Consider the following 27,897-nt stretch of genomic DNA (forward strand, 5'->3'; position numbering starts at 1 on the left):
TTACCCATAGACTTCTATACATTACCCATAGACTTCTATACAGTGTCCATAGACTTCTATACATTACCCATAGGCTTCTATACATTACCCATAGACTTCTATACATTACCCATAGACTTCTATACATTACCCATAGACTTCTATACAGTGCCCATAGACTTCTATACATTACCCATAGACTTCTATACACTACCCATAGACTTCTATACATTACCCATAGACTTCTATACAGTGCCCATAGACCTCTATACATTACCCATAGACTGCTATACATTACCCATAGACTTCTATACACTACCCATAGACTTCTATACATTACCCATAGACTTCTATACACTACCCATAGACTTCTATACATTACCCATAGACTTCTATACACTACCCATAGACTTCTATACATTACCCATAGACTTCTATACATTACCCATAGACTTCTATACATTACCCATAGACTTCTATACAGTGCCCATAGACCTCTATACATTACCCATAGACTTCTATACATTACCCATAGACTTCTATACAGTGCCCATAGACTTCTATACATTACCCATAGACTTCTATACACTACCCATAGACTTCTATACATTACCCATAGACTTCTATACATTACCCATAGACTTCTAAACACTACCCATAGACTTCTATACATTACCCATAGACTTCTATACATTACCCATAGACTTCTATACAGTGCCCATAGACTTCTATACACTACCCATAGACTGCTATACAGTGTCCATAGACTTCTATACATTACCCATAGACTTCTATACAGTGTCCATAGACTTCTATACATTACCCATAGACTTCTATACATTACCCATAGACTTCTATACAGTGCCCATAGACTTCTATACGTTACCCATAGACTTCTATACATTACCCATAGACTTCTATACATTACCCATAGACCTCTATACATTACCCATAGACTTCTATACATTACCCATAGACTTCTATACAGTGTCCATAGACTTCTATACGTTACCCATAGACTTCTATACGTTACCCATACACTTCTATACAGTGTCCATAGACTTCTATACATTACCCATAGACTTCTATACATTACCCATACACTTCTATACAGTGCCCATAGACTTCTATACAGTGCTCATAGACTTCTATACATTACCCATAGACTTCTATACATTACACATAGACTTCTATACAGTGCCCATAGACTTCTATACAGTGCCCATAGACTTCTATACAGTGCCCATAGACTTCTATACAGTGCCCATAGACTTCTATACACTACCCATAGACTTCTATACATTACCCATAGACTTCTATACACTACCCATAGACTTCTATACATTACCCATAGACTTCTATACATTACCCATAGACTTCTATACACTACCCATAGACTTCTATACATTACCCATAGACTTCTATACACTACCCATAGACTTCTATACATTACCCATAGACTTCTATACACTACCCATAGACTTCTATACATTTCCCATAGACTTCTATACATTACCCATAGACTTCTATACACTACCCATAGACTTCTATACATTTCCCATATACTTCTATACATTTCCCATAGACTTCTATACGTTACCCATAGACTTCTATACGTTACCCATAGACTTCTAATACATTACCCATAGACTTCTATATGTTACCCATAGACTTCTATACACTACCCATAGACTTCTAGCCATTACCCATAGACTTCTATACATTACCCATAGACTTCTATACATTACCCATAGACTTCTATACATTACCCATAGACTTCTATACATTACCCATAGACTTCTATACATTACCCATAGACTTCTATATACTACCCATAGACTTCTATACAGTGCCCATAGACCTCTATACGTTTCCCATAGACTTCTATACATTACCCATAGACTTCTATACACTACCCATAGACTTCTATACAGTGCCCATAGACCTCTATACGTTTCCCATAGACTTCTATACATTATCTATAGACCTCTATAGCGCTGACAGGTCTTACGGCTTTACTTTTAGATGCCTTTTTTAATGTATACACAGTTGTCGGCTGCTTCACCTACACTTCTAAACAAAAGAAGACTGCATGAGTTCAGCTAAATGTTTTATAATGAAAGTGGATGGCAGACGTCGCCGCACATGAGTAAACGTTTACACGGTATATGTAGCACGGGTGTGATCACATTATATCTCAGCTGTGTGGTGCGTATATGTGTTGGAAAAGCTCCCGGCACATGCATTGAACACATCTATAGAGGCCTCCACTCACCCAGCGTATGCCATAAGGCCTAAATGTTTCCGTTTTTTTTGCTGTATCGAATAGCGTAGTGGACTATGCTGTTCTATACAGAGGGATACAGTAAAAAAAAAGTATACTGCACCGTATAAGTTGTTTTTTTTACTGTGGGAAGCAACGTATACCTGTACATACAGTGGTAAATGATGCCGCTTTCCGGCCTCCTGACATATACATCCAACGGCTGAAACGCTGTGTGAACAGAAACTTAGACTCGCGTATCTCGGAGTGATTTTAACCAAATTTATTAAAACGCACACGTCGGATAACCCCTTTTTTTAAAAAAAAAAAATTCTACCCTCGCATTCGAAGAGCGATAACTTTTTCCCATTGACATACTAAGTAAAAACACTTTGTAAGGCCTCATGCACACACGGCCGTGCCCGTAATCACTGCCCGCATTTTCATCCCATGCTTCCATACAAAGTATAGGAGCAGGGTCCGTAAAAAGCAAAAGGTAGGACATGTCGTATCTTCTGCAGTGGTTTTCTACGGCTCAGACACCTTCCCGTAAATATACAGGAAGGTGTCCGCGGTCAATAGAAGTGAATGGGGCTGTAATTACGGCTGAATTCTACGGTCATTTGCATGGACTCTAAGGCGACATTCACCAAAATTCACAATTTCAAAACAATAAAGTTTTATGGGTGTATTCACACGGCCGTTTTTTTCAACGGCCCGTGTATACCAGCCGTCAAAAATAGGACATGCCAGGCGGATACCCTAGAAGTCAATGGATCAGTTTTTACCGACCGTTTTTCAGGAATCAATCCTTGTAACTGATCCTGGCCGAGGTCTTTGAGCGCTGGGCCCGGGGAAGCCCCTGACAGCACTGTTCATATATGGACATTGAAGTCAGGGCTTTCAACTATGGAGTTCCCGCCAGAGCATCGCAAGATCTCTGGCCGGGGACTCCTGTCTTGGGAAAGCCCTTGACGTCACTGTCTATAGCTGACCCCCCCCATGTAGATAGCACCAACCCCCCAGTAGATAGCACCCCCTGCCTGTAGAGGATGACCCCCCCCTGGAGATAGTGCCACTGTAGCTTCCTGTAGGAGCGGAAACCCCGGCGGCCAGACCCCACTCTGGCCGGGGATTCTGCTCCTGAAGAGGCCCCCGGCCTCACTATCCATATATGGACAGTGACATCAGGGGCTACTACTGAAGCGGAATCCCCAGTCCAGAGTGCTGCCGATGCTCTGCAGGGGATTCCGCTCTTAGAACTCTGATGTCCCTGTCTAAATATGGACAGAGACGTCCGGTGCTCCGTCTGAAGAAATCTCACTATGACGTGACTAGCTGAGTGGTGTGTGGGGCGGCCATCTAGACTAAAATATAAATATTAAACAAGCAGGGCTAAGAAGAGCGGCAGAGTAAGTGGGCATTTGGCTATAGTAGCATAGATCGTACCAACCATTATGGGGACCACTGCGGGGGGAATGCCAGCGTGTAGGAATATAAAAAATATAGATTTATAATTAGCATCTTTGGACTGAACATGTCATTCCTGTAGCTCGGGAGGGTAAATCATACTGACAGATTCCCTTTAAGCTGCCCATACACATTAGACAAATGTTGGCGCAATCACCGATTTAATATATGGGAGAACCTGACGGCAGATATTGGAGGAAACGAGGACCAGGCGTGTTGGATTTTATATTGCCCAATCCTTTATTCTGCCAGGTGATAAGCAGCTGCTAGAAGTGTCTGGCAGCGGCTTGTCTCCGCTCCCTTATTGAATAAACAGGTCGGGCAGGCATGTGTATCGGGAGGAGATAAGTGTCGGACTGACAAGCGTTCACAGAATAGAAATCTATGTAAATGTGTGATGATTTGTGTTGGAGACTGCTGGGTCATTCAGCAGAAAAGTGCACATTTTCCCGGCTATTGCGGCTGGTTTGCCCACTATGGGCTACACGATTGTAAGTCCTCGGACGCTGCGGCCTAAATACAGCGCAGTTTTAATTGCTATGATTCTATATTAGTCGCTAAGAGTTTTCTTTCTTAATGTACATAGTTCCTTGAATCTTAGCAGATGACTCTGAAATTCTGATCTCGTCTCGTCACTGCTGCATTAGTCATGTTGGGTTCCTAATCACTGACATCTTTCCTCTCCTCACAGCGGTTGGTGGAGTAATGCTTTTGTGAGTTGGTAACCCGGATTCCTGACAGTCAGTCATGTTTTCTTTGAGGTAATTGAAACTGTGTATAGTTTTTCTTTTGCTCTTTTACAATATAGATATTCAATATCTTAAAATTCTATTTTGCTCTTTTTGTGCAGACTTATGGATGTTGGGCCAGTAAGTAAGGTAGGATCTATACAGTGTTATTCTACCACATTGTCACTTGTATCAGAGAGTTAATCAGCGTAAATCAATGTGCTGACTATATAAAGCGGACCTATCAGGAGAAAGACTCTTTAAGGTTACGTCCGCACTGCAGAATTTCTGACCGGGTTTCCTGTGCGGAAATTCCGCAGCATTTTCGCAAGAGAAATTGACATTCTGCAGATATAGAAACCGCACTTTAAGTCAGTTACCGCACTTCTTTCTGCGTTCCCCCCCCCCCCCCCCCCGCAGCATGTGGATAAGATTTGTTGAACTCTTATCCACTTTGCTGCTACTGTAATATGCTGCGGACTTTCCCCAATGAAATTCGTTGCGGAAAAGACTCATGTTGATTTGTTTTTATGCTCTATTAGGACAATTGTTGTGGTCATAAAACAATATTCCTGGATTAGATTATTATTGTGTGTCTGTAAGGCCTTATTCACATGAGCATGTTCAAAGTTCATCTGCAAAAAACAGACCAGAATTGGGAAAACGGATGTGTGAATGGCCCCATTGAATTACTTGGGTAGTGGGCTGTTCATTGTTAAAACGCACAGCACACGGACGAGAGACACGCTGTATGGAGAAAAGTATTTGTGTTTCAATCATTTTTATTGAAGGTTTACAAGAAAAGGTAAACGGCACATCGAACAATCCAAATAACGGTCGGGGGCATTACCCGTAAATCGAATCATAACATAGAAATATATTCCAAGGATTGCTGTATGTCGTAAAGGAGAAGAGAGAGAAAGAGGGGGAGAGGCAGGAAAATGAGGGTCAAGTGTCCTCTAGGCAAAATGAACCTAAGAGATCGTCCCGAGGTATCTGAGCCATGTGACCCTCCCACCACTGTACCACCAATGTGACCCTCCCACCACTGTACCACCAATGTGACCCTCCCACCACTGTACCACCAATGTGACCCTCCCACCACTGTACCACCAATGTGACCCTCCCACCACTGTACCACCAATGTGACCCTCCCACCACTGTACCACCAATGGTTTATTATATTAAGTTTTCACAGAAATGACATTGCATCACTATGACAATGTGGGTGTGTTTATGTTGTTGTCTGATTGGCCAGTAGCACCGGCTCGCTCCCGAGTGAGCAGGGCTGCATTGTGGGAAGTAAGGGCAGTCTGAATGATGAAGGAAGTACTGGCAGATGTCATTAAAGACCTGTCCCACACCTCCATCATACTGAGGGGTATTGCAGAGCTGGAATGGAGCTTTGCTATGGACAAGGACAGGTATTGAATGGGGACTGAGAGGCAAAATACTAAGGCCCCATGCACACGAACGTGTTTTTGCATCCGCAATTCCCCCGCAAATCCACGGGAGAATTGCGGACCCATTCATTTCTATGGGCCCATACACACTATCCGTGTTTTCACGGGTCTCCGCAAATCCGTGCCGCAGAAACTCAGGACATGTCTTATTACGGCCCGCAAATTCGATGCGGACATGCCCATAGAAGTCAATGGGCCCGTGGAAAATGCGGGCACACCTCCGTGTGTCAACCGCAGTTTGCGGATTTGCGGAAGTGTTGCTAGGCGACGACCGGGAATGAGTTCTGTCGTCATCCTGTTTTACCTAGGCTTTTTTTTTTTATCCGCGTTTTGCGGATTACATACGGATGAACTGCGGAGGACATTTCACGGAACACGGTCCTGGAATTTGCGGACCAGAAAAACACTACGGTCGTGTGCATGAGGCCTTAGAGGCATGATTTCCATGAATACCTGCTTCTCAATTCTGACTTTTTTTTTTTTTTTTCGGAGTGACAGTTAGGCTATGTTCACACAGAGTATTTTGCCGAGTTTTTTGACGCGGAAACCGCGTCGCAAAACTCGGCAAAAACGGCCAGAGAACGCCTCCCATTGATTTCAATGGGAGGCGTCGGCGTCTTTTTCCCGCGAGCAGTAAAACTGCCTCGCGGGAAAAAGAAGCGACATGCCCTATCTTCGGGCGCTTCCGCCTCTGACCTCCCATTGACTTCAATGGGAGGCAGAGAAAGCGTATTTCGCGCTGTTTTATGCCCGCGGCGTTCAATTGCCGCGGGAGAAAAACGGCGCGAAATTAGCCGCGAAAAACGGCGTGCAGGGAGAGGAAAATCTGCCTGGAAGTTCCAAACGGAATTTTGAGGCAGATATTCCTCCCCCAAAATACTCCGTGTGAACATAGCCTTACACTTTAATTCTTCAGCATACCAAGACATTTTGGACAATTGTAGCTTTCAACTTTGTGGGAACAGTTTGGGGTTCTGCCTTTTTCTGTTCCAGCATGACTGTTCCCCAGTGCACAAGGTCCATAAAGGCTTGGTTGGTTGGTTGGTTGGTTGGTTGGTTGGTTGGTTGGGTGAGTTTGGTGTGAAAGATCTTGACTGGCCGCACAGAGCCCTGACCTCAACACTATCGAACACCTTTGTGATGAACTAGAACGGAGATTACGAGCCAGGCCCTCTCGTCCAACATCAGTGTCTGACCTTACAAATGTTCTTCTGGATGAATGGGCAAACATTCCTACTACTGTCAGGGATCATTACCATGTATATTGTTTGCAAAAATATTATCCTTACATATATATATATCAGTATATTTCACAAAGAGATTGGATCTATGGAACACAAAGGAGCCTGCATGAGGGACACGCCTATGGAAACACCACCCCTGGAATGCAAGAGGAGTTTACAGGAGAACTTACCGCTGAATAGAGCCAATGGGGCTTAAGCACGTCCCACCTCTCTAGGGAGGAGATTGTGTTTCTTTCTTTGTTCAATAAAAAGTTCAGTTCTTACTTCCTACTTAACTGAGGGAGGATGTGTACCAACATTTGTCTGTCTGGTGTACTTTTTCCACGCATGCCCTCAGTTTTCAATTTACAGAGGTGGCTATTCGGTGTGAAATAACAGGGAAAAGGAAGTGTTGCCCTGACACTGACACCCCAAAATCTTGTAGAAAACCTCCCAGAAGAGCGGAAGCTGTTTTAGCTGCAAAAGAGGGGACCAATTCCATATTAATGTCTGTGCATGTAGAATGGATGTCATAAAAGCTCCTGTAGGTGTAATGTGAAGGTGTCCAAATACTTTTCTCTGTATAGTGTATGTTCATGTGAATAAGGCCTGGGATTGCTCCCATCTGATATGTTGGGTATTTATGGGTACCACTACAAGGTATTTAATGTAATGATACGTTAACTGTCTATTTTAAAGATTCGTACGGCGGCTTTCCATTGCAACAGCTAATTACAGGGTAACTTATTGCTTGGCGCCCCGGCAATCAGCTGTTGTCAATCAGGAACTGTAATGTACTTTTGTTCCCCACAGTTCCATGGAGGGCAAAGCATTGGGGTGCAATCACACGTGGCGCATTTTCCTTGCATTTCTGCAGTGTAAAACTGCGATGCGGAAAACTTTACAAAGTAAGCCTCTGGGAAAAATATTCCGCAGCAGTTGCAGAATATTTTTTCCTTTTGGACATTGTACGGTTTTCCGCAGCGTATTTTTATGGTGCGGAACTACAAAGATGCCACGTGTGACTGCACCCTTACAGGGCACCCTTGAAATTTGTGGCTATTTGTGGATACCTGCAGTTCTCTAGTCTTACCCTTGGTATCAGCTAAAGGAAGGAGACTTCAGAACCTCCCCTGTAAGCTCAGCATGCCCTTGTAAAACATGTGGAAAGGGGCTAAATCTCAATTTTTGAAACGTATTCTTTGCTCTCGTGTTTATTTATTTTTACAGTTGTATTATAAAGAGATAACATTAATGTGTCAGAAAACAATGAACTTATTTTGGTATTGCAGTCACTGCTACTGTTGACGTATAGTGATGATTTTGTTAGCCTATCTAATGGTGCGAAGCATATTTCCAATCTTCACTTTTCTTGTGGGGAAGCAATACATTAGCATTCTCATGTTAAAGGGGATCTGTCACCAGTTCATATAAGTTATGATGAATACCTATATTGAACCAGACCTAACGATAAACATTATAGTAAACGTCCACACATATCAAAGAAGAACAGACAATAAATACCTATAGCTGTATGTGAGGACAGATCATAACTCCCCGAAGGGAAAAAGTAACACCAAGTACAATCAGTAACTTGCAAAAAATATACATTCTTTATTACAATATACATAAGAACATGTTGGCCATCAGGACCTAAAAACCACAAACAATTAAAATATACAATGTGGAGAACATAAGGCTACTCAAAATGGCATATATACAATATTCAATAATGCCATACAGGGTCGCTCTGATAGTCATGCCATAAATGTAAATTACAAGGATAACAGACACCACAAAATGTGTCTCCAAAGAGCATGCTAAAGCAGAACAATATAATACAGACCCTGTAAAGAATGGTATGCAGGAAAAACTAGTAACCAACACTGAATGGTCAGTGTAAATAGAGTGGTATAGAGACCAGGGTACCCCTTGAAAAAGCTACTGCGAAACGCGCGTCGGGGCTCTCGCTGTGGAGTTCATTTTTTGGCTTGATATGCAACACACGGGCTGGTATGGCTTCTGGGACTTATTCTGATTTCTGGTGATACCCTGGTCTCTATACCACTCTATTTACACTGACCATTCAATGTTGGTTACTAGTTTTTCCTGCATACCATTCTTTACAGGGTCTGTATTATATTGTTCTGCTTTAGCATGCTCTTTGGAGACACATTTTGTGGTGTCTGTTATCCTTGTCATTTACATTTATGGCATGACTATCAGAGCGACCCTGTATGGCATTATTGAATATTGTATATATGCCATTTTGAGTAGCCTTATGTTCTCCACATTGTATATTTTAATTGTTTGTGGTTTTTAGGTCCTGATGGCCAACATGTTCTTATGTATATTGTAATAAAGAATGTATATTTTTTGCAAGTTACTGATTGTACTTGGTGTTACTTTTTCCCTTCGGGGAGTTATGATCTGTCCTCACATACAGCTATAGGTATTTATAGTTCATATAAGTTGACCTGAATAGCGCTGTCTCCCTGATTCCAGCGCTTTTTTATTTTTTTCCTGGACCCTCACTGTTCCAGAGATATGGCCCACTGTTGTGTTGGCTCCCTATATGCAAATTTGCTGTAGTTTGCCAACAGGGCGTGAACTTTCCTCAAGCTGCCTTGCACTGACTGGTCAGCATCAGAGGCAGGGAGACTAGCTCCACCCTGTTGTATAACTAGAGCAAATTAGCATTTAGGGAGCCAACACATCAGTGGGCCATATCTATGGAACGGGAGGGTCCAGGAATAAAAACAAAACCGCGCTGGAATCAGGGAGACCGCACTATTCAAGTCAGTTAACCTGTACAATTTATATCAATTAGTGACAGGTTCTCTTTAAGCTTTGAGATACAACATTCTCTTTGTTTGGTTCCTATGTCCAGTTTCAACTTCGGGTTGGCGTAACCAAGAGGACTAAGGTAGGTCGGCTAATGTCATATTTTTATATTACTTGGTGTATTATTGCAGCAAAGAAAATCCAAGAACCCATTTTAACCAGGTAAATAATTTACTCCAGGATCATGTTTTTAACTCATATCATTTTTAAGAAACTCTTTGTAGTCTAATATACCAGAACAGTAATACAGGCGCCATATTCAATACCTGATTCTTGACCTTTTAGATCTTGTGGTTGATACTGAATACTAGTTGTGTGTTTGCTCAGAGCACTACATATGCCTTGTGAACATATCGCGTTCAATGTTGTAATGGGATAAATACTTTCAACACTTTGAAGTTCATCAGATATAAGATGTTCCAACCCACCTAGAAAAAAAACCACACCTACAATAACCTTTAGTTTAAGTTATTATTTAATTTCAATAAATAGCTAGAACAGTTTTTTCATTTGGTTTTTCTCGCTTCCTTTTTTTTCTCTTTGCTACAAGCGGCAACTCCCTCGGAGGGCTGGGATCAGGATAACATGATCCTGCAATTTACAAAACACCGACTGTGACTTTCACTGATGGAATAAACTTTGAGGGAAATACATTCTTAGTCCGGGTATTCTCCAGCTCTATGACATTTTCCTTCACTTGTATACTGATTAAACGGGAGGAACGGGAGGGGAGCGCTATAAAAAATGGGCAAGATTGGAAGCAAAACTTAAAAGGTACTTGGAAACAGAATAACAGCCCATCAATAACAGCCCTTGCAATCACACCCGGCATACACCAGGATGTACGGACTTTGGGAAGACAGGTGGAGATTTGGCAGTGATGTGTTGTAGGGAAACAAGATGAGATAGGAGGGGACAGATACAGAGAAAGTCTCAATGGATATGTGGGCTGAGATCTGACGCGTTTCAGTAAAAAGCTGAATTCCTTTTACTGCAGTTTTTCTTTTTCTGTCAAGAGAAAAAGAGAAATAAATTAGAAGCATTCATTTTTAATATAGTGTGATTGATTACTTTAACCCTTACACATATACTTACCTTAAAAGTGACTCTACACACATGAAGCATTGTATCTTTGCAGAGCTTTTTAGGATGCAAAATGTTGGTCACCTTCTGTCATGCACTACTGTATTCTTGCCCACAAAATACACATTCTAAATTTTACCAACCGGAATCATTATTTTTGAAAAACTCATATCCACTTATTGTATATTTTATTACTCCTCGATCTGACACGTTCAGATACTTGTTTGCAGCAAGAGTACGTTGTTTCACAATGCCAAGCCAGCCATAAAGACATACCGTATGATGCATTTTTGGCATGAGCACTGAGACAAACTGCAATTCAGACAACACACACAGCTGTTGGATATTGTCGTTGCAATGCCACCCTTTGTCACATATGAGGTACGGCCTCTAAATCAGAAGTTTGTGAAATGGTGCCTTATATAGTTATATTGTGAAAGCATAAGAAGAGGTGTCATGGCAGGGACGAACAATGCAGGCAATGAGTTAGGCCTCGTTCACATCTGTGTTGGAGGCTCTGTTAGGGCCCCTGTTGCAGGTCTGGCCAGAATTACCGGAAACAATAGCGCAGTAAAACCACGGACACGCCAACAGAAACCCAATGGAATCAATTAAAGTCAATAGGATGCGTCGGCTGCCTGTGGTGTCCGTTGTGCAACGTAACCATAATACTATGTCGGCATTTAAAAAAAGGCTATTAAGAAAAGGCAATGCCAATTTATTTACGAATGGCATTGAGGGTTGTAATTAATCAAGCAATGAATGACGGGTAATTTATTGAGAAAGGTTGAACTTGATGGACCGGTGTCTTTTTTTCAACCTATGTTACCGACGTGTCCGCTATTTTCGTTGCTCTGCTCCTGTGACGGAGCAAATTATCAGAGATGCCGAGCGCATTACATAGGAAGGGACAGTAAAGGTCCTAGTGTTCCAGAAGTGAGTGCTATGTCGACGTGAAGAACAACTGTGAACGCTATCCGCATGGTTTTTGAGAAGGCATGTATATAATACTGTTACTGTAGATCAGGAATTGTGGAGTGATAATGTTCATAGGATGTTTGACAATTAATGATAAATGAGACCTGCAGTACGGCGATGCGTCAATTTTTCTCATGGTACTCATTGTTATAGGAAAGGTTAATAAAAAATAAAAAAAGAGCGTGATGATGCGAAATAAAGAGGACAAACATACAGATGGTAAGCAAGGACATGTATCAACACATGCAACCGGGGAATACCTGTTATCAGGAACAGGGAAGTTGTGAGAAAATAATTATGCTATGGAAAAGGATAGAAAGAAATGACGTTAACGTTTTTAATGAAGTAATTATTAATAGGTTCAAAAGAAGATGATTATTAGTATAACTGAGCCAAATTTGGGTGTCAAACAGTGATGCATTTCCCCCACATTTTAATTATCCTAAAACTATAGATGTGGTATCCTGGAATGATGTATATACATAAGCATGTGTCCATATTCACCTTGGGCTATGGTAGTGACCCAGTGTATTAATTGATCACTGTTGAATTTTGGATAAATCTGAATGAGTTGTCTCGAGATACTGGCTACTATAATGATAATATCAAGGTCATGATATAGAAGACGAAAGGAAGAACAGCCAATTTGGTCCATACCTTATAGTTATTTTTGATAGGTATGGTAAAATTTGCGTAAACTGTAGATGTGTGAATGATCTCCTCTGGTAAAACGTAAGTTAGTTCTTACCGTCAATGTAGTTACGGGCAAAGAATTTCAAAAGTTCGTCCAGTAGGATAACAGGGAAAGAAATCTTCAGGACAACAAACCACTTAGTAAAGTCCAGAGGTGTCAACTTGAAGATCATCTGATGGATAGGAAACAGAAGGATGTTAGTATAGGAATGCATTTCAAAATTTAATATAGAACTTTACACATCAGGACTGTTTACAGCTACTTTAGACTCCATTACTATTACATTTTTACAATAATATCAAGTATCAAGAAAATCGAAGCTTGGTATCCTATGCAAAAACTGTATATTACTCACTGGTAGGGGATCAACGTAAAGGATCAAGAAGTGGAGGGACATGGAGAGGCAGATGGAGCCCAGCAGCCAAATGTTGACCCATGGGGGCATCCTGATCAGAGACTGGTTCTCTGAAAGACTATTGGAAGAAAAAAATAAGTGATAAGTATAAAAGTAATAGTGGAACATGAAAGCAAGTTGATTTAAAAAAAAGAAGACATACCAAGATTGACGCTGTAGGCTCTTACCTGTTCAGAGCATTGCACATCTCAATAGTGACCAGCACGGACAGAGCCATGGTCATGGGAACTGGAGACTCAAAGATTTCACATTCATGGCCCTCAAAGTCAGGATTGTCCTCTGTGCATTGCATGAAATGACTCTGGGAAGAGAAAGACACAAGATGTAATAATGAATGACAACACTAAGCAACTAGGACAGAAGAAGACACATTTCTTTGGAAGGAAACATCATGGTGTAGCCTCTAAAATAGAGAGGTATTTATCATATTAAATAAGATCGCAATAAAGAACAGAAGAAGGAGAATAACTAAGAGGCACAATCTTACCAGCTGGTAGAAAGTCACTGAAGGTCCATCTTCAGCATACATGAACCACCAAGCAGCAGCACCTACAGTGGCAGCACCCACATAGCCTGCAAGGAGTGAACACAGCTTGTGGTTAATATCTCATTGGCTTAGAGAATGGAATAAAATGATCTTTGTATTGGAGATTAGTACAAATTATTTTTAAAATCACCTCCAATAGCCATGTAACGGAAGAAGAGCCAGCCACTGATAAGGGGTTCCTTGGGACTACGGGGTGGTCTGTCCATGATGTCCAGGTCAGGTGGATTGAAGCCCAGAGCTGTAGCAGGCAGACCATCAGTGACCAGGTTTACCCAGAGCAGTTGTACAGGGATCAAAGCCTCAGGCAGACCCAAAGCAGCAGTGAGGAAGATACTGTGTTAAATAAGAGGGAGTATTGTAATCAGTTTGTGCAATCCAAAAGCCAAGTGGGTCTTGGCAACTGCTTGAACAAAACATTTTTTTCGTATAACATTTATTTAACTCACCAGACGACCTCTCCTACATTGGAGGAAATGAGGTAGCGGATAAATTGCTTCATGTTATTGTAAATGGCACGACCCTCTTCTACTGCAGCCACAATAGTGGAGAAGTTGTCATCAGCCAACACCATTTCTGAGGCTGTCTTAGCTACAGCAGTACCAGAACCCATGGCAATACCAATCTCAGCTTTCTTAAGAGCAGGAGCATCATTTACACCATCACCAGTCTGGTGGAAGTGACAAAAATGTGTGAGCCATAAAGGAAATATGGAATAATGTATGTATAATCATTAATAATAAAAAATAATTTAACACACCATAGCTGTGATTTCATCAAAAGACTGCAGGAACTCCACAATCTTGGATTTGTGAGATGGCTCAACTCTGGCAAAGCAGGAAGCATGTTTGACGGCTTCTCTTTGTTCTGCTGGGGGCAGATCGTCAAATTCGCGACCAGTGAAGGCACGTCCTGTTACATCATCATCCTCGCCAAAGATGCCAATACGACGACAGATGGCAATAGCTGTGCCTTTGTTATCACCAGTGATCATGATGACACGGATACCAGCTTCACGACAAAGCTGGATTGAGCCCACAACTTCTTTACGAGGGGGGTCCAACATACCCACACAGCCAACAAAGGTCAAGTCAGTCTGTGGAAGAAAAAAACATGTTATTTAAACCTAAACAAAGGATACAGGAAAAATAATTTCGTTTTGTAAGCAGTACAGGGTCTTTGCTATCAGTATGTGATGGTAACGGTTAAGCTTGGCATTGATTACAGGGTCATTACTGATTATTAATGTTAAAAAAGAAAACAGTGAGATTAAATGCGAATCCGTAATGTACCCACTGTTGCTATATTGGCATGCCTCTTAGCTAGACAATCGTATTTCTTTTTTCAAAATTACCTCATAGTCGACAAACTTGGTGGCGTCATCAAGGACCATGTCTTCTCTTTTTGGTGGGGTGTCCCTTGTAGCAAGAGCCAAGCAACGCAAAGTGTCTCTGCCTGTGCCCCACTCCTTGATTATAGTCAAGATCTTCTCCTTGATGACAGAAGTGAAGGGTACACGGGTTGTGCCTACACGTACATAGTTGCAACGGTCAATGACACCCTCTGGGGCACCCTGTTGTGTTAGAATAAAAATATAAAAATTAAATCGCAAATACATATATGGACTTTGAGGTAATACTCACTTTGTATTGCAATGGTTTATCTGCACTTATGTCATTCATTTTGGATAATGACAGAATAGATGGTTTCCCTGAATTAAGTGGATAGCATAACATGATGTGTGGACGTCCTAATTCAGTTCATTTTTTGGGAGTTTGGAAGTTTTTTTTGGGGTGTGTTTTTGTTTTTTCATTTTTCGAATCATTTACCTGAATTACTACTTGACTGCATGGAAATGTCTGTGCGGGTATGTCATCAATCATTTATCATCAACTCCGCATATCTCTCATCTTACCTTCACAAACATCTTGTTGCCAACGGCAGCGCGGGAAGCTTTGGCAGGTGTGCAGTAGACGGACATGGACTTCCTGTCACGGGAGAACTCCAGGGTGAATTCTTTCTTCATCAGCTGTTTTATTACCTGTGAGAATCATCATGTTTTAGATTATTGCTAAATGCAGGAGGTCTGCATGATTTAGTGGCGGGTAAGTTGGTTACGAGATATTTCTGACAAAACAAAGATTTGTTGTCGTTTGTGATTCCAAAAATGTAACGTTCATAGAACATTAAAAAACGGAACTTTGGTTTGAGCAGTATCTCAAGAGAGTCGTTGCACATAATTCCGCAATGGCAAGTGTTTGGGATGGTTTGTTTCATGGGAACATTAAGGAGCACATTGCTAGTAGGGAGTTAGGTTTCTTGTTCATGACAAGTACAAGGCAGGTGTTTGCGGTATAGCAGAGTTCTTGATACACTGCTGCCAGCTTGCTGAGTGCTACATAATTAGAGTTCTATAATGGTAGAAGGCAAGCAGCTGGGATTGTATGTCACAGGATGGGCGGTGGTTCTGGGAAATTAGAAGGTTATATCTTGTGTTAGAGAAACATGGTAAAGCATAGACTCAAGTTCTGTAGGATTATAAATTGTTATCCAGTATCAAGCTTTTAAGCCGTTCTATCGTCCGCCTCTTGTAAATACTCTTGTAAAACCGTGTAGGTCTTCTAGAACTTACAGAGTTGCAGGCATTGGCACGCTCAACTTTAGACAGACTCTTCACTTCTGTGTTAAATACGTTCATCTTCTCAACAAGAGTTGTCAAGGCAGTCTCAGTGGCTTCTCCGACCTTCTCAAACACTCCCTTGGACTGAGGGTCAAAAAAAAAAAAATCATCGACAATAAGCCCAAATATAGCTTTGTCAACAGCAGTCACTCAGGAGCCATAAGTAAATTTATATCTGATGTCCTCATAGCAGATGTCTGCTTCAGTCAATCAGTAAACCCATGCCAAACTGCAATCCTACAACAAGCTGAAAAAACCTACAAGTAAAGTCATATGGGACGGAAACAATCTTTGTTTACCATACTGCGTTTTACAACATAAAAAAAGCTATATAACAAACCCGCCTACTAGATTGGATTTATTGTAGTAGAAAGTGCATTAATAATTTTAATACTAACAAAATTGAATTTTCAATGTTATTAGCTCATGCAATAAATGTTATATAAACAATCCAAACAACATCTAGGGAAACTATGTAAGTTCTAATGATCTGTTTTTACCTCGTTGAAGTCAAGAGAAGAGTCATTGCAAAGTGCACAGATTGTGGCCAATTCCACTAGCCCATCATACTGGCCAGCCTTCACAGTCTTATCATTCTTCATACTGAGATGACACCACAGAGAGAGACAAGGCCAGACAGGTGTAGGTGGAGATGAGACAGACGGCAGAGTAGTTTATGGAAAAGTGAAAGAGAAGAATGATGACATGCAAACAAGAGGAAAGCAGCCGCGGTTTACAGATGGCAAATTATAAACGCCAGACACAGACAGAAGGTGATATTGTATGGGGAAAAGTGGTTGAGGTGGATAGTAAAGAAGAATGTGTAGGAAGGAAAATAGAAATACACTGATGATTATTTAAGTGAATGAATGGTACTGGGAAGTAACAAGGAAAATGCTGGTAGTGAATTTTAGTTTGTAGGTTTCTTTGTTGCCATATAGTAGAGCTGATTTGTTAAAATTTCTTTAAGTGCTCCAGCATAGTTGTTGGAGGTGTGCAGGACATGTGTCAGAAGTGACAAAGAATTAGATAATACGTAAACTCACACTTCTCCTTCAGGGGCATAGGTGGATCCAGTGATGGAGAACTCATTCAGGGCGCAGACATCAGCTTCAACTTTATCAATTACAAACATCTGTAGTAAACAAAAATATACATTATTTAATATATATATGTATAAGAGAACTTCATTTCATTTACATAGATCCTGCCCTCTCCTTAGTTAAAGGCCTATAGTATTATCGTACCTTGCAGACAGACATCTGGTTGGTGGTCAGAGTACCAGTCTTGTCAGAGCAGATGACTGATGTGCAACCAAGAGTTTCCACAGAGGGCAAGCTTCTGACAATAGCGTTCTTCTTAGCCATACGTCTTGTACCCAAGGCCAGACAAGTGGTGATTACAGCGGGGAGACCTGGATGTAAAGAGAGGATTAGATAATGTGCAGAGAATACATTATGCCAGCGTTGCTGTATACCAACAGTAGTGTACTAAACAAACCTTCAGGAATGGCAGCTACAGCCAGAGCCACGGCAATCTTGAAGTAATAAATAGCTCCTTTGAGCCAAGAGCCGCCATGGATGGGGTCATTGAAGTGTCCAATATTGATCAGCCATACAGCAACACAGATGAGGGAAATGACTTTGGACAGCTGCTCGCCAAACTCATCAAGTTTCTGCTGAAGTGGGGTCTTTTCTTGTTCTGTGGCTGCCATCTCATCACGAATTTTACCAATTTCAGTGTTTGCTCCAGTGGCAATGACTACGCCAATAGCCTTACCAGCTCCAACATTGGTACCCTAAGCAGGATCAAAAAAAAAAAGTGTGTAACATAAAAAAGACTCAAAAGTAAAATAGAACACTAAATGAACAATGGAAATACATACGGAGAACAGCATGTTTTTCTTGTCCTGGTTGACAGCTCTGAGGTCGGGAACAACCTCTGTGTGTTTGATGACAGAGACAGACTCTCCTGTAGGAGACACAAGTTTTAGGTGAGAAAACATAAAAGACGTCTCTGGTTACAGTTCAATGTTTTTTTTTCTCTAACTGTTCAGCATACCTGTCAGGATGGACTGGTCAATACGCAGGGTGGTGGATTTAATGCTGATGAGTCTGATATCAGATGGGACTTTGTCACCAACTAAGAAAGAAAGGCATCAATATACGCATCGTTATTCTTCTCTATTTCTGCAGTACTTGTGTGTAAGCAGGTCCAGGCTAACAGCTCCTATCACTTAGCCTTATATCATTGTGATTATTAAACTGAAAGAAGGTGTTTGTGGAAGACATTTACATGAAGAGGATCAGGACATAGTATACTACAAAGAAAATTCTTACTAATGAAAAGCAGCAAACTAAAGTTACATATCTATAGCAAAGATTTCAGCTGGTATTTCTTTACAGATGCTGTTCTGTCTCTGGTCGGGGAATTCTCCCATAATACGAAATCTAGTATTTATATTTTACAATAAAATAGCAATGTAAATAATTTAGAATATTCTGGAATTCTTTCCTTAGATATTTTCTCCCAACATATTAAGAGTGGAGATAAAAAAAATAAGACCACAAAGTAGGAGAGGGGTTTGAATCTGAAGATGGGATGGAATTTGTCGTCAGCCTTATATATGTATAGACTGCATAGAGGCCAGCGCTGCAACAACTCACCTGCTATCTCTACGATGTCACCAGGCACGATCTCTCTTGCCTTGATTCTTTGTACGGATTTTCTGTCACTACGGTACACTTTTCCCATCTCGGGCTCATATTCCTTAAGAGCTTCAATAGCATCTTCAGCATTCCTTTCCTAGGTGACCAAGAGCTTTCTTAGGAATATAGTACTTAACCGCAAACTCACGGTAATTATAGTTTCAGCAGTGTTATAATTTTGCACTGTGTTCAGGCTCCGATACAAATATGTGCGCCTATTTTATTGGAAACAGTGGATCAGATGATATCGCGCTACATGAACAAGATGTGGCATGAGTGTAATATTTATAGCATTTGGTCTAAAGAGACCTCTTAAAATTTACTTTCCATCGGGAAATTCCAACATAAGTTATACTTTAATACAGAAAAGTATTTTTTTTTCTTAGTTGTAAATGATTAATACACAAGACGATAAAGCCTAGGTGTAAATAACATTTATACAGTTGTCACAATAGAAGAGTCTTTACCTGCCAGACTCCTACAACTGCGTTAGCGATGAGGATCAACAGGATGACAAAGGGTTCCACGAAAGCTGTGATTGTCTCTTCACCTTCTTCAAACCAGGCCAGCACCTGCAAAGCCCACACCGTCGTCATCCTCAAGAACAGATTATGTTTTTAACTTTATTATTTATGACTGCAGCGCACACTCAATACAGAAAGCAATTAAATTTTTCTTTAACTGTTTATGCAGACTTCCCCTGCATATTCACTATTGTTCTTTTTAACAGGTAGGCATAGAGCTTCTACATTCAGTTTTTCACGCTACCTGTACAATTAATTGTTGTTTAATAGTAAAGATACAACAAAGACCTTCTGTCTTCATACTGTAGCTAATACAGGTACATTTAAAGCCAAAGACCCCATACCTCATGTAGAGACTGCACTTCTATTACACAGCATCTTATGAAGTGTTGCTACTAGTTAGTTTGCATTGATTTTTATATTTTGAAGAAGTTGCTACAGCTAGTAAGACTTTCCCATGCTTGTAGAATACTATAAGATTAGAAGTGAAGCATGTTACACTGATTGTTTGGACTGTATACCATCATGATCCGTTTTATTTGGATATAAGGGTATAAATTTGCCACTTTTTATCTCGTCAAATGTTTTGCCTGCTTAGGTCAGTTTACAGGGGTTCTGAGTAGAATGGTGTCACAGCAAAACCCTGGTCATTATAAACAGTGTCTTAAATTACATTAGAGTAGATTTACAGCTATTTTATGGGGCCCTCCCATACCTCATGCAGCTGTTGTGCTTGCAAAGCACACAGCCACCCGGGCCTGTCACTCAGAGCTGCAAGGAACACCCTCTGTGTCCCCTGACCTCCCCTCTCTGGTCTGGCCTCCTCCTGCAGTCTCATAGCAGCTGTCTGACACTTGAGCTGGCCACTGGCCGGATCAAGTTATCTTCAAGACAAATTTAACCTGCAGAATGTGCCGCTCGTTGGGAAATGGAAAGGTCAGGGTTAGAGCCCAGTTAACCCTTTCACATGGCTCCTATCACGTGTGTCCTCTATTTGTGTAACTATTGGCTTTACATTTAGTATTATCCTGCAGAAATAAAGTAGAACCCAGCTCGATGGAAATATCCTAGAACCCATAATAATAAATAATGCAGACCCACAAGAAGCCAAGTGTACACATATGTAATACTAATAGTTCTTGTATTTGGTAAAATAAGTTTAGTAACCCATAAAAAAAAAAGTGTTGTGTAAATGGTTTGTATTAAAGTGTTATGGAGTAGGCTGGTGTTTTTTTTAGGGGCAGGGGTGAAGCTATAGGGGGTGCAGAGGTAGCAGTCGCACCCAGGCCCTGGTACATAAGGCCCCTTTGCCAGATAAGAAGTCACCAGTATTATAAATGGCACATGGTAGGTTGGGGACCCGGTTACAGATTTGGTCATCTGGCCCAGGAGCTTCAAGTTACCCTTCTGGGACTTCCAATATGATGCATTTCAGTATAGATGGTTGAAAGAACTTGTAGTATCCATCTGTTGGAAATAATTGGCAATACACTTTGTTCTAGCCCTGGCTTTTCCCTTGTTGTACAACTACATACAGGAGTTTTATGTATGGATATGTGATAAAGAGAGTGCTTTGTGTAGACCGTGTTGGCTGACGCTTTCCATACTCTGAACACTGAGAGATGCCCTCGGTCGTGGAGCACCTTCACATAGATTAATCTATCTTAAATACACAGAAGAGGGTCACGATCCAAGAACCGTCTGGTTATTGTCTAGGAACTTTCGATAAGTATTTTTCACTGAATAGTGAATTTCTTCATAGGTCACCTGAATGATTCTGGGCCACCGGCCTGAGCAGATTCATTCCAAGTATCCGAGAGTGACGTATTATAAAATGTATAAACAATCCAAACGTTATGAATTGTAGCTGATGCAATTAATATTTTACTGTTATTTTGCTGTAAAGGAAGACAAGTACGCGTACGGGATTATGTATATGTGTTCTGAAGAAGAATGATCAAGCCAGAACCTATACTAAAGTGTCTGTGCTATGTACATCTAGACCAGAAACTAACAACTCATTCCTACCCTTTCATCGACTTATTTAGTATATAAGGAAAGCTGCTGACACCAAACACATGGCATGTAGTTGACATGAAAAGCATGATCTCAACAGCCACTTGTGTAGCTGGAAACGTTGTGAATATCCCCCACTAAGTAAAGTGTATGTGTGTGTGTATATATATATAATTTTTTTTTTCGTTTTTAGTGGTATGGTGCTCTCGATTAACCTTCAGATGGAACTTGTGCAAAACTGGGAACATCCATCCTATGAATTCAGTAGAAATGTATTATATGTTGGAATTTTGAGTAACTGCTTATATTGGCTGTTTTGTGCGCTGTCTTTTGTTTAACTTCATCACAACGTATTTGTATTTTAGTCCATGATCATTGTCTGTGTAGCATTTTTAGAACTTCTACTAATCAATAAAAACATAATCTTGACCAGCACACCTCAGTTTTGTTCCCTGTTGCTACTTTTAAGTACTTACGAAAGATATAACAGCAGCCAACAGCAGAATTCGGACAAGCAGATCCTCAAACTGTTCTGCAACTAGTTCCCAAATGGACTTTCCTGTAGTGAAGAGACAAGATCTCAGCTTTTGTTATCCATACATTGGCAGGCTATACCATTCATTGCCACAGAGGACACCAGGAGATGTAGTTGCATCCACCAAGCACACGTCACACATCACCGATATCCTTAACACATTCAGTAAAACACACAGCTTACCCTCCTCAGCTGGGAGCTCTGGTCCATGACAACAGCAGCAAAGAGAGAGAAAATAAAAAGAGAGAAATCAGTGCTCAACCTTAATCAAAGTTATGCTAGAAAATCTGTTTGTGTACTGACAACACTTTGACGTTACCACCTGCTTAGAGGAACCTCTTGTATCGCAACAAATTACATAGTTTGGAACTTTTTATATTTAATTGAAATTATTAATTTAAACGAGCACGAGCTAGCGATAACTCTGTACTATAACTGTACGATGCGGCTCATACATATCACTTCCCCACACTAAATGTAGCTTCTAGACAAAATTATGAGCAAAAATTCTAGGGGCAACCGCATGAACCGTAGTGGCTTGTATCAAAATTAATGGTGGAGGATCAAGCAAAAGTGTGGTCAAATGACCATTTTGATGATGTGTGTGTATAAGCGCGTATCCTGAGGGTTATATGATAGCTTTATAAATCCTGCTGCCAGTTTGTGTCATGCGGATACTATGTATGATCCTCGTGCTGCGGGAACAGAATGCTCTCGGACATGAATCTGGGTCTTGCACCACACTGTGTGATGTGGGCCAAAATACTGGTGCACAAGCCCTCCGGTGCCATCTAACCTACTCGCTGCCAGAAAGAATACTACACGGTTTTTACGCCATGTAATAATAATGAATTTATCATTGGCTGTAAATAATGATTCATCAATTCCGGTTTAAATATTGTATTATGTGAACGTGTTTCATTTTAAATGTATCCAAGAAGAAAAAGATCATATTAAGTTTTAAGGTAGAAACAGAAATTGGGTTAATCTTGTAGTATTGTCCTCTGCGCAAAAGAAGCAATCATAAAGTAGCAGTAAGAAAACAGTATATATATATATGTCTAATTGTAAACTCTCAGCACAATATGTAAGTCTGGCTCTATATTTAGCACTTCAACTATAGTATTCCTTGCAGGGAACCAATATGTCTATATATAGAGATGCATGACTTATTATAAAAGTATTTTGGGGCACACTGTCTGACATTGAGATTGGGAAGACCATAGGAAGGATCTTGTCTCTCAGCAGTTTGCAGCCTGGGACTCTCTTGAAGGACACAACTTAGATGGCTTTATAAGGAAAGTGACATCATGCGCTGGATCTAATACCCCAATACAAAAATACTTCTTACTGCCATGTGAGGAGCCTCCTAGGTTACAATGTATAGCGTTAGCTATATTTCACTACCTATACCTATATGTCCTCATGCAAATCTTTATGGAAATACCAGTATATGTTTAATGTCATACTGTACTATACACGTCACCTAATATGTACAGCATGTGCAATATGCAGATCTATACATAACACCTGCCACGCAGAGCTTATGTTCTTCCTTGTACACCTTTATGCCAATGTGCCACATTTTACACAATTTGTATTCATACACAAGAGCAGCAATTTGTACTCAAATAATACTACCAAGGAGCTGCTTATTTCTTATATCTGTAATCAAATTATCCACATATGTCACTGCACAATATATATATATATAGCTAACTGGTGTATTCAATAGTCAAATCAACACAGACATAACTGTTGGCTGTTCTGCTCTGCCGGCTCATGTAGCTTTGATTGCAAGAATGTGACATTTACAGAGATCCCCTCATCGTCCCCATAGACTAGTAAAAGATAATCATAGCAACTCTGTAATAATAACTCTGTTAGGAAACCCGGTTTTGTATGTGCAGGGGAGATACCACATTAACTATGGATGTAATGTACAGATAAAGTGACTATCCTATTTATCATTTAAAAACCCTATAATAAAGAACTTAAAAGTAAGAGATGCTTGAGAAAATCTAAGTAACGTGTATACCACTGCATATTCAGATATATAACACTTCTTCCTAGTACTGACTCTGTACTCATCTACTCCAGACAACAGACTATCATTTACAGCCGGGTGACAAGAGGCACGGAACAGATGTCCTCAACTTCACAGGCATTTCAATGCAAAGTACATCACTTTAAAAAGATCTGCAGATATGGCTCAACTTTTCAGGGCCAGGGCTTCATCTCTACGTCTACAGATGACTAGCCTTTTCTACAAGCCTACTGCCCAGACTACCTGCCTATACTGTGGGTATACCTTCTACTCATCCCCTATATCCTTACTTTTTAATTTCCGCAATTGATGGTGTCTTTCTTAAATACTTCTTAAGTGATATAAAATAACTTTTACAAGCATGAAAATCAGAAATTAACTTTTTTGATATTACACCGCATTTTATTATATTCAGTATCTCCAAATTTTCATAACTTTCAAATAAAAAACAAATAAAATCATTTTTATCAAATTATGTTTTTTTTTAAGTTATGGGAATTTTCAATTAAACAAGTAATATGGATTCTTAATTTCATTATGAAATTACCACATTAATACTTGCTGCTCGTATTTTCCTTTCATTTACTAATATTAGTTAATTTGGTCATTTCAATTGCAGACTCCGCGTGATGTCATGTGAAGAATAAGAATGCACTTTAAGAAACCGTAACCTGTTCTATGCTCTTGTTTGCTTTATGCACATGGGGTTTTGTTTTTATTTTTATATAATTATGTGTTTTGTGTTTGCATTAGTTTTGGCTTGCTTATGGATGAGATTACATCTATTCTATCTATTCTAGTGTGTGGCATAGTTTACAAAGTTGGGCTGAGTACATTTGTAGCCCTATATGAGAAGGACAAGGTATTGGTTGTTGGTAGGAGGAAGTTTGTATATTGTTTTCACAGAAGAGATGCAGATTTCCATTGATATAATATGTATATAAAAATGTGGTTACAACATACCATTGGGTCCATACTTGTCAAAGTTCTTCTTGACTTGATCGGGTGACAGACCTGTATTTTCATTGACCCCAAAATAGGCGAGGCATTCCTCTGTGTTTTTGGTATGTGCGTTCTCCATCCTTCCCTTTCAGCCCTGCCGCAAAGGGCTCACCTTGTCCTTAAGATAAAGTGGTCTATTTTCCCCCACCTCTTGTGGTTGACAGTCTTTGATGGGCAGGTCTCCCCTTTTCTGCAGCTGTGTATTTTCCCTTTAAGAGCCGAGCCGTGGCTCAACAGCTCATCTCCTGCTCTGTCCTTAGCAGGAGACTGGATCACCCTTAACCCTGGACCCCACACAGAAGCTGTCAGAGAGAACCTTTGCTGGAGAGGTGCTTATAAGGGGTCAGGAAGCCCACACCCCTAACTTGCCTTTTGATTGGTCAGGGGGAGGACTGATGTCACCTTATGCATTATCACCCTGTCCAGCCCTCTACAGAAAGGAGACCCTCTTTGGTTTTTTTTTTGTTTTTGCTGACTTGATATGAGCTTTGTAGGCGTGCTACACGCACACGCACACACACGCACACACACAAACACACACTAGCCTGTCACTCAAAGTCCAGGACAAGCTTGTAAGAGAACCCAGTGGGTGTCCCTCCCTCAGATTACATACTGGCAAGCTCTTGCCTATCCCCCTCCACTAAACCCATTCAAGTTATTTTTGTCACCTGTCCATAATTGTTATATATATATTCAGACAACGACTACACGCTCTCTGCTTGTCACTTACATAACTGTCCTTGCTTTTATCTTTCTTTTATCACTCTTGTAAATACCTTTAATTGTCCCAGCTGGTTTCCTCTCCTTGAAAAAGATTTACAAGTTTTACTCTGGCACTTTTTATCTGTTTCTCCTACTTATTTATAGTTATTTTGACTAGTTGGTAATGAATTCTTATTCTTGCGTCTTTTAAACTTAGTGCTACTGGAAAGTTAATTACTGATTTGTCTACAAGTTTTAGTAAATTGTGGTAACGCAAACTGTTTACTCATATAGTTACTTATACAATTTCAATGCGTTCTTTTTTCACAGTGTAATTTATTCGCTTTTTATATATATATATCCGAGCCCTCCAAGTGGGTCCATGCCATAGCTGAGCTACATCACTCAGAGGCTTTATGAAATCTTAAAATTCACTGATCTACTTTATGAGCTCTGCTACACAGTATCATTCAAAATTGCAGTATTGCCCAAAAGCATTATTCTTTGTGCACAAGAATCTAACTTTTGCCATTTCATACAGATAGAGTACATTGCTGAGGGTATGTGCGCTGAGACCACCAACTATCTGCTGTGCCCTTTTGGTCTCATTTGGCTTTACACATGCGAAGGCTGTGAATCTGAGACAGGCCGAAGGGGCACTTTTCTGTGATGAGCTCAGAACCTTTCTGTTTTACCAATTGGTGGGGGTTAAGGCATCCGGACTGTATTATCTTCTGACTTGTTTTGGGTGAAATATCAGTAGATAGAGCGTTACTTTAAGGGTTTGTTCATTCGTGGTGTTTTTTTGCTGCATTCTTTTTATGCTTTTTTTTAATATTTAAATAACCGTAAAATACACTACTGTTCAAAAGTTTAGGGTCACTTAGAAATTTCCTTATTTTTTAAAGAAAAGCACAGTTTTTTTCAATGAAGATAACAACATTAAATTAATCACAAATACACTCTATACATTGTTCATGTGCTAAATGACTATTCTAGCTGCAAACGTCTGGTTTTTAATGCAATATCTACATAGGTGTATAGAGGCCCATTTCCAGCAACCATCACTCCAGTGTTCTAATGGTACATTGTGTTTGCCAACTGTGTTAGAAGGCTAATGGATGATTAGAAAACACTTGAAAACCCTTGTGCAATTATGTAAGCACCGCTGTAAACAGTTTTGCTGTTTAGAAGAGCTATAAAACTGACCTTCCTTTGAGCTAGTTGAGAATCTGGAGCATTACATTTGTGGGTTTGATTAAACTCTCCAAATGGCTATAAAAAGAGAGTTTTCATGTGAAACTCGACAGTCTATTCTTGTTCTTAGAAATGAAGGCTATTCCATGCGAGAAATTGCCAAGAAACTGAAGATTTCCTACAACGGTGTGTACTACTCCCTTCAGAGGACAGCACAAACAGGCTCTAACCAGAGTAGAAAGGGAAGTGGGAGGCCCCGCTGCACAACTGAGCAACAAGACAAGTACATTAGAGTCTCTAGTTTGAGAAATAGACACCTCACAGGTCCTCAACTGGCAGCTTCATTAACCCCTTAGTGACCAACAATACGCCTTTTCACGTTCGTCACTAAGGGGCCTTAGGCTAGGCTGACGCCTTTTCACGTGAGCCTAGTCTAAGTCCTGCACGGGTCTCCCGTGCAGGCTGGAGCCGGGGCTCAACTGTCTGATGACAGCTGAGCTCCTGCTCCAACGCCCGCGATCGAAGTTTACTTCGATCGCGGCCGTTTAACCCGTTAAATGCCGCTGTCAATAGCGACCGCGGCATTTAACTTTGTTTACAGAGGGAGTGAGCTACCTCTGTCACCCATCGGCGGCACGCAAATGCAATCTCGGGTCTCCGATGGGGTGTCATGGCAGCCGGGGGCTTGATAAAAGCCCCCAGGTCTGCCCTGGACATATGCCTGTTAGGACGCACCGGAGGCACGTCCTAACAGATTGCCTGTCAGATTTACACTGACAGGCAATAATGCTCTGGTATACGA

General features: G+C 40.7%; 1 protein-coding gene and 1 long non-coding RNA gene across 7 annotated transcripts in view; one reads left to right on the top strand and one right to left on the bottom strand.

The window, feature by feature from the left end:
* Positions 1–27,897, top strand: part of LOC142656003 (uncharacterized) — a 126,707-nt gene that overhangs the window by 670 nt on the left and 98,140 nt on the right. For 4 of the 5 annotated variants that reach the window (XR_012849577.1, XR_012849579.1, XR_012849575.1 and 1 more), the window contains exons 2-4: positions 4,404–4,473; positions 4,563–4,590; positions 10,017–10,052. This is a non-coding gene — a long non-coding RNA (uncharacterized LOC142656003). Of the gene's footprint in view, positions 1–4,403; positions 4,474–4,562; positions 4,591–10,016; positions 10,053–21,805; positions 22,016–27,897 lie in introns of those variants that run through there. The other variant, XR_012849578.1, reaches the window with a different exon arrangement.
* ATP2A1 (ATPase sarcoplasmic/endoplasmic reticulum Ca2+ transporting 1) lies at positions 10,441–25,494 on the bottom strand. Of its 2 annotated transcripts, none has more exons than XM_075830797.1 (22): positions 25,158–25,494; positions 22,331–22,348; positions 22,089–22,171; positions 19,540–19,644; positions 19,031–19,169; positions 18,426–18,506; positions 18,250–18,335; positions 17,865–18,162; positions 17,612–17,778; positions 17,411–17,499; positions 16,865–16,967; positions 16,317–16,448; positions 15,600–15,725; positions 15,039–15,257; positions 14,445–14,780; positions 14,134–14,354; positions 13,818–14,020; positions 13,628–13,713; positions 13,308–13,441; positions 13,081–13,198; positions 12,780–12,897; positions 10,441–10,978 (listed from the first exon to the last, which is right to left on the bottom strand). In XM_075830797.1, exons 1-22 carry the CDS (start codon positions 25,273–25,275, stop codon positions 10,959–10,961), a joined length of 3,000 nt encoding a protein of 999 aa, XP_075686912.1. In that variant the 5' UTR covers positions 25,276–25,494; the 3' UTR covers positions 10,441–10,958. The 2 variants fall into 2 exon arrangements, with proteins under 2 accessions (XP_075686912.1, XP_075686913.1); XM_075830798.1 differs by lacking the exon at positions 10,441–10,978 and adding an exon at positions 12,292–12,331.

The sequence above is a fragment of the Rhinoderma darwinii genome, chromosome 6 (assembly GCF_050947455.1).
Source record: "Rhinoderma darwinii isolate aRhiDar2 chromosome 6, aRhiDar2.hap1, whole genome shotgun sequence".
Taxonomy (NCBI): Eukaryota; Metazoa; Chordata; class Amphibia; order Anura; family Rhinodermatidae; genus Rhinoderma; species Rhinoderma darwinii.

Excerpts from the sequence above, each read along its gene's own strand:
- ATP2A1 (XM_075830797.1), bottom strand. The coding sequence starts at position 25,275 with ATGGAGAACGCACATACCAAAAACACAGAGGAATGCCTCGCCTATTTT. Across the intron at positions 18,163-18,249 it reads AGAAAAACATGCTGTTCTCC|GGTACCAATGTTGGAGCTGG; the intron begins GTATGTATTTCC and ends GATCCTGCTTAG. Across the intron at positions 15,726-16,316 it reads GTGCCAATGCCTGCAACTCT|GTAATAAAACAGCTGATGAA; the intron begins GTAAGTTCTAGA and ends TGATTCTCACAG.